The 6,571-nt window shown below is 46.6% G+C and overlaps 1 protein-coding gene across 1 annotated transcript in view; it reads right to left on the reverse strand.

Moving 5' to 3' along the window:
- The window catches only part of ipo9 (importin 9), a 31,599-nt gene extending 30,939 nt beyond the window's left edge, over nt 1–660 (reverse strand). Inside the window, exon 1 of the mRNA XM_088920783.1 lies at nt 425–660. Coding sequence (XP_088776909.1) covers nt 425–593 — 169 coding nt within the window. The 5' untranslated portion in view covers nt 594–660. The remainder of the gene's footprint in view (nt 1–424) is intronic.
- Between the last annotated feature and the right edge of the window lie 5,911 nt (nt 661–6,571).

Below are 6,571 nucleotides of genomic sequence, written 5' to 3' on the forward strand. Positions count from 1 at the left end.
GCACTTTTCAAGGTCCCACTTCGCGGCGAGTCTCGCCTCCTCGGTGCTTGACGCGACATTATTTTTTCGCTTTGAGCGGAAAACAATTAGAACACAGTAAAGAGAAATAGAGAATAATAAAAATCTTATTGGACACTGACCAACGGGCAAGCCAAGAAAACAGTCCCAGGTGACGGAAAACCGCACCGTGACACTTCCGAAACGTGCACGTTTCTGCACACACTACCCAGCAAGGCAGAGAGTCACGCGTGGTTGACATCAACACGCGTGGATTCAGTGAAAATGACTGCGTGGTGTTACTGTTCAGACAGTTTTTGTCTTTATTTTAAGTACCCCTAACTGCATCCAAGCAGGCCTGGGGTAACTCATTGTAATTCACATGGTGACATCCTCCTTCCCCTCGCTGCTCCACGCAGATACTCACCTTCCGTGACTTCCAACACTTTGATCTGCTCCTCGGCGGCTGCCCGCACCTCTTGCACCGGGGACAATATCGCGGTCAGCGTCTCTATCAGAGCCTCCTTCAGGCCCTGCTGGACCGGGCCAGCCGCCGCCGCAGCGGAGCCGGCACCCGAAGCGTTCACGCCCGCCATTATTCCTGCCCGCACAGCCGGAGCCGCAGCACAAGTGCAGGAGAACAGAGGCTGCACCGGAGCGCGCCAATGCACGGACCGGCGGGGAGGAGGAGCTCAGGAGGGCAAGAGCGGCGTCCGGCCGCGCCTGCTCCCGGTGCGGGGCGCCTGCTCCATCTCCAGGAGCGGAGGGGCACGACAGGTTCGGAGTTCCGGGGCAGGGGTGTACCGTCGTGAATAACGGGGTCTGCCTTCTTTTGGTATTAGAATTTGATGAAAGCACTTCAGCATTCCCAGCATTTTAAAGACATTCCACATGAAACTCTAGGGGTTTATTAGTACCCTACAGAAAACGAACTCCAGTATTTTGTAGTGACAGAAATATGCATGGCCAGCAGCCCTATCAATCTGCAACTCACAACTGGCAGTTGCAGTTAGTGGGGCCAGCAGGGGGCGCTCACCCTGCAGTCTGTGTGGATCCTAATGCCCCACTATAGTGACGGGGACACTATACTGTAAAAAGGCCCATCCTTCGGATGAGACATAAAACCAAGGTCCAGACTCTCTGCGCCCTTTAAAAATCCCAGGATGTTTCTCAAAAAGAGTAGGGGTGTAAGGGTGTCCTGGCCAAATTTCCCCATTGGTCTTTACCAATCATGGCCTCCTCATAATCCCCCTGTCTGAACTGGCTTCACCATTCTCTTCTCCCCACTGATAGCTGGTGTGTGGTGAGGGTACTGGTCACTATGACTACTGTCGCATCATCCAGGTGGGGCTGCACACTGGTGGTGCTGGAGGGGAGACCCCATTACCTGTAAAGCGCTTTGAGTGGAGTGGAGTGTCCAGAAAAGCGCTATATAAGTGTAAGAATTAGTATGAATATGACTATGTAATTAAGGGGGCACAGTGGTCACCCTTACAGCACTAGTGCTCTGGGTTTTGCTCCCTGTGTGTATTTTGTTCTCCCATCTGTTCATGGTGCTTCAGTTTCCTCCAACAGTCCAAAGGCATCCTGGTATATATGGTGTGAGTAAGTGCATGTCTGTGTGTTTGTCCTGCTATAGACTGGCATCCCATCCAGAGTGTACCCTGCCTTGCCCCCGTTGCTTGCTGGGATAGGCTCCGGCTCCCCTGGGACCCTGAATTGGAAGAAGTGGTTAGAATTAACATGTAAATTGTCATTTACACTTGCCTACCTTTTGTGTTCTGGATTAGGTACACATCTTAACAGAATACCTTGATGGGCGTAGGGAAATGAAAGCGGACTGGGCAGGACAATGGATAGATAACAGTTGTTTCTAGGTTTTCATTTGCAGTGACTTCCAGAATGTTTGTCACTTGGAGGCTGTGTTTTACAGTGTGTGAATAAAGGGAAAAATTCGGATTCATCCACATACTATGGTCAGACAGGTGGCACGAGGCTGCCCTGAAGACAGTACAGAGGTGAGATACCCATCTCCAGCACTGCCTTTTGGGTCCCACGCAGATGGTAGTCTCCTGCACCAGAGCCACCAGTGGAAATGCTAAGGGGCAGAAAGAAACTGGTGTTCGTGTTTTGCGATCACTGCATTTCCACCAGACACCTTGCCCGCAGTACTCCAGAAGGAGGAAGTCTGGGAGAATGAGAAGGGGGCAGCACTGTTTGGGGACTGCGGTCGGCACCACGAAGAGAGAGGGGCCCTGTTGGAGCTCGGACAGCCAAGACCACTGGAGTCACAGACAGGAACTCTCCCAGGAGTCTGATGGTGAGGGGGTATGGAGCTCTTCTGCCTGTGGGGGGCCTGAAGAGATCTGAAGTCCTCCATGTCCAGATCCAAGAGCTCTGCCATCACCACCCGAAAACTTTCTGCTGCAATGGGAAGGGCAGGGACTTGAACCCTGGGTTCCTGGCTAGCTTGCACTCAGGGATCACATACCTGGCCTGTTTGAAAGTTAATTCACTCGGTGAAGCAGTTTCTCACTCCTTTACCTGCTGTGTGTGTGTGTGTGTGTGTGTGTGTGTGTGTGTGGGGGGGGGGGGGGGGCTTCAATACAGCGATGAATAAAATGGGTCCCCTTCCCCTGTATAAATTGCTTTCGAGATCCTTTCGGATAAAAAGCTCTATACAAATGCAATTACAATGGCTGATAATATTTCAGTGGAACACAGTAGTGCAATGTGGTTTGCACTGCTGCCTCAGAACTCTGGGGCCCCAGGTTGTATTCTGGACATGGGGTGCTGCTTGTGTGGAGTTTGTATGTTCTCCCCATGTTAACATGGGTTTCCTCCCACGGTCCACACACATACAGGTGGGGTCATTGACGTGAGGGAAAAGTGGTCCGGTTGCAAGCGAGGGCATGTCTGTGTCTGCATGTGCCCTGCAAAAGGCTGGCTTCCTGTCCAGCGTGTACCCTGCCTTGTGCCCATTGCTTGCTCGGATAGGCTCCAGCTCCTCCAGGACCACCATGGATGGGTTACAGCATGGTGATCTCACATCTCTTTTACAATTGACCGATGTTGAAAGACTACAGGAAAAAATGTAAGCTTAATATTCAAATATCTGAAAACTATAAAATATTTCAAATAAAGTCTACGTATTAATGGTCACTACACTTTATGAGCAATGTACAAAGCAGTGTCCAGTTTCCATTAAGATTTTGGAATGGGCCTATCTGGATAAATGACTTTCACATGCACACAATAGCAAGAGAGCAGCAGGCTGAGACAAGATGGTGGCCCTTGTCTGGACCACATTCCCCAGCATGCTGCAGCAAATGAGCTGCTGCCCTCAGGCACCAGAATAGCTGCAGGAAAACAACTGGTCAGCGACAGCTTAAAAACCAGGAAGCAGAGGTTTTCTGGGTTGACTAGATCCGCTCTCTAGAGGGCAGAAGGCAGCTCCTCTGTAATGCTAAACCCACCAGCAGAGAGAGAGAGAAAGCAGCAGCCGAAACTGAGGGAAAGGAAACTTGTGCGACTATAGAACTGTGAGTTTGTTGCATTGTGGGAGATTCTGAGTTTGAGAGAGGGCTTTGAACGAGTTTGTACTATGAAGCCAATAAGCTGCTTAGGTGCCTGTTGTGCTAGATCTTCAATTAAGAGTTATGCTTTTGTTCAAGTTTTTCTTTTGGTCCCTAGCTCTGTAAATAAAAGAGCAACTGGTTTGTACTTTGCAGCCGCATTACAGTGGATATAAAAAGTCCACACACTCTTAATGAAATTGCAGGGTTTTGTGATGTAAATGTGGTGCCACGTTTTCTCCACTTATTGATGATAGTCTTCACAGTGCTCCAGGGTACATCCAATGCATTTGATATTCTTTTATACCCCTCTCCTGATCGGCACCTTTCAACAATAAGATCCCGTAGATGTTTTGTCAGCTCCTTGCAGACTATGGCTATCCCAGTAGGATACAACCATGAACGTTTCAAGGCAATCCAACAGGAACAGCTGATTTTTATTTGGGGTTACTCAGAATCACTGTCATTGGTGGCAGGGAAGGTGTATGCTACTTACCTTTGGACATGATTTTGAATGTGATTGGTTAACTCCGAACACAACCACAGCCCCCATTATAAAAGGGTGTGTACACTTATGCCACCAAGGTGGTGTAGGTTTTTTAATTTCAATTATTTTTCCTAATAATGATCTATTTGTTTTTCTCTTGAATTTTGCTGGTTGGAAGGTCAAATTAAAGATGGAAAAACGTCTGACATGATTTATCTTGATTTCTGGCTTTACATCACAAAAACCTGCAATTCCAATAAGGGTGTGTAGACTTTTTATATCCACTTTGTGTTTTACAGAGCAGGCCTATTGTAAAAGATTCCATTACAACATGCACAATCGGGCAGTCACAATATGTAAACATGACTTATCTCTTCTCGTTTTGAACATTGTGAAAGATCATATCACTCAGGGCAGAATCTGTTCTAGCAAGAACTCACCCAGGCAGGAAATGTACCAACCAACCAACCTTCAGTCCACATTGTGGGTAGAAAGATTGGGTCTGCAGATTTGAATTGAACATTTACAAGGCATAAAACTATTCCTCTATTTGTTTTTAAAAATCTCATCACACCACTGCGAGTATGACGTACTGTAACAGAGCTGCAAAAACAACTCCTAAAATATTGAGTCCAACCACAAATGACAATTTAATGAAAAGCTTAGATTGTTTCTTGAAGTATCATGAACCAAACATGACCCCCTCCAAAGAAAATACAGGGATACTGAGGAATAAGGATGCTGAGCAACAACAGAAAGTGATATCAATGCATGTTTTTAGAAAAACTCATGTATGTGAATATGTATACATTTGATGACTTCAATTCAGCAGTCGTGATTCACAAATGACACACTGTGCTCAAATGACCTTGTTGCAGAAGCACAATATTACTTTTCTAGACTATAAACTAGGGAACATGCAATGGTGTAACCCGAAGAAAAACAAACCAGTATGCCCATCTTGGAACAATACCCTTGTCATTGGTAAGTTTGCAGCAACACCTCAGTTGGAGCCACCGACTTGAGCCAAGTCCTCCTTAGCAATCCAAGTTTCGTGTAGAGCAGCCTGATGGAGGACAGCAAGTGTGGTGCTGATCTGCAGTACGATGCTTGCGGTGTACAGCAGACCAATCCATGGGAGGGTCAAGAGTGATGGTCTGGGAAGGAGTGTCTTGTCTTGACAGAACTCCACTCCTCAGCAGTTGATGGAAACCTGACTGCCTGGTGCTCCAATGAGAAAGTCCCTCGGCCGTCCCTCCTTGTGGGCTCAACCTGATGGGATAACAGTCCAGAGGGACGATCTTTGTGCAACAGTGGCTCTCAAGAGAAATGGGAATGAAAGTTACTATGCTGTGGGTGCCCTCTGAGCTCTAACACTCATGAGATGCATTGGGATAGGCGTCATCCTAGGCTCCGAGACCAGAGAACAGACACATGCTTGAGCACGCTCTATAACAGGAACAGACAGATCCCACACAACAGCATGTGCAACCTAATTCACAGCAAGCATCACATTTGTTTAACTTGTATCGCGTCCAGCAGTGGCCACACCATCCACTAGCCTGAGACTCATAGTAGATGTACTGCTGATTAACACAGCTGATAAGAAATGACAATCTGTATAATATATGTTTGTGTACCTGATACAAAAAAAGGAAGTCGTCGCAGCAATAAGTGGTTTCTTCCTTTGCAGAGTATGTTAAGGAATGCATCTGGAAATATTTTGATGAATGCAAACATGGTCTTCACAACATATTAAAATAATACCAAAACCTATATCCTTTTCACTCTCATTCCCATAAAAAAAGTATGTTATCGTCACCTTATTAGTGGGCTTTCACCTCCTCGCACAACTCCTCCATCTCTTTAATAGTACATTAGATTTAGGTTAAATGGTGTGATGTTCCCTAACTGTGGCCCTAGGTTTTTATTCTAGTTGAGCTATGCATCACCAGAGGTAACCGATGTGCTTGCTTGTGTAGACGTCTGGTTTATACTTGTTTCTGCACTCCATCCTGTGTTTCAGATGAACCCACTTCAAGCATATTGTTTCCAACACATTCAGCACACAGAACCTACCGATCTTATTTCTGACATCACACCTCATGACCGATGATCAGTTTAACAGACGGGTGAGAAAGATAGTGTATCGGACAACTCCAAAGAAAGCATTTGTAGATTCTGCTGCAGAGGTTCAGCTGGTTACACGTCAGGCTGCACTACTGAAGGAGGGGAGTTCTGAAAAGTGGATTGGTACAGAAATGATACCAATTACAAACTGCATCCAGAGCTGTCAGAGATGAACACACAAAATCTGGCTTAACACAGAATTCAGAATTCAGCCTGTGGTTAAAAATCCAGCTAGAGGAAAAAGAAAGAACAGCAGTGCTTCAGGACCAGAACTGGTAATATGAGAAAGTCTCTTGAGCTGGCATTCTGATTTGCCTCTGGCAGCAGCAACAAACAAGACTAAAAATGGACCACTCCTCCCCAAAATAAAGGGGAAAATGAA

Source organism: Atractosteus spatula, chromosome 7 (genome assembly GCF_055471065.1).
Source record: "Atractosteus spatula isolate fAtrSpa1 chromosome 7, fAtrSpa1.hap1, whole genome shotgun sequence".
NCBI lineage: Eukaryota > Metazoa > Chordata > Actinopteri > Semionotiformes > Lepisosteidae > Atractosteus > Atractosteus spatula.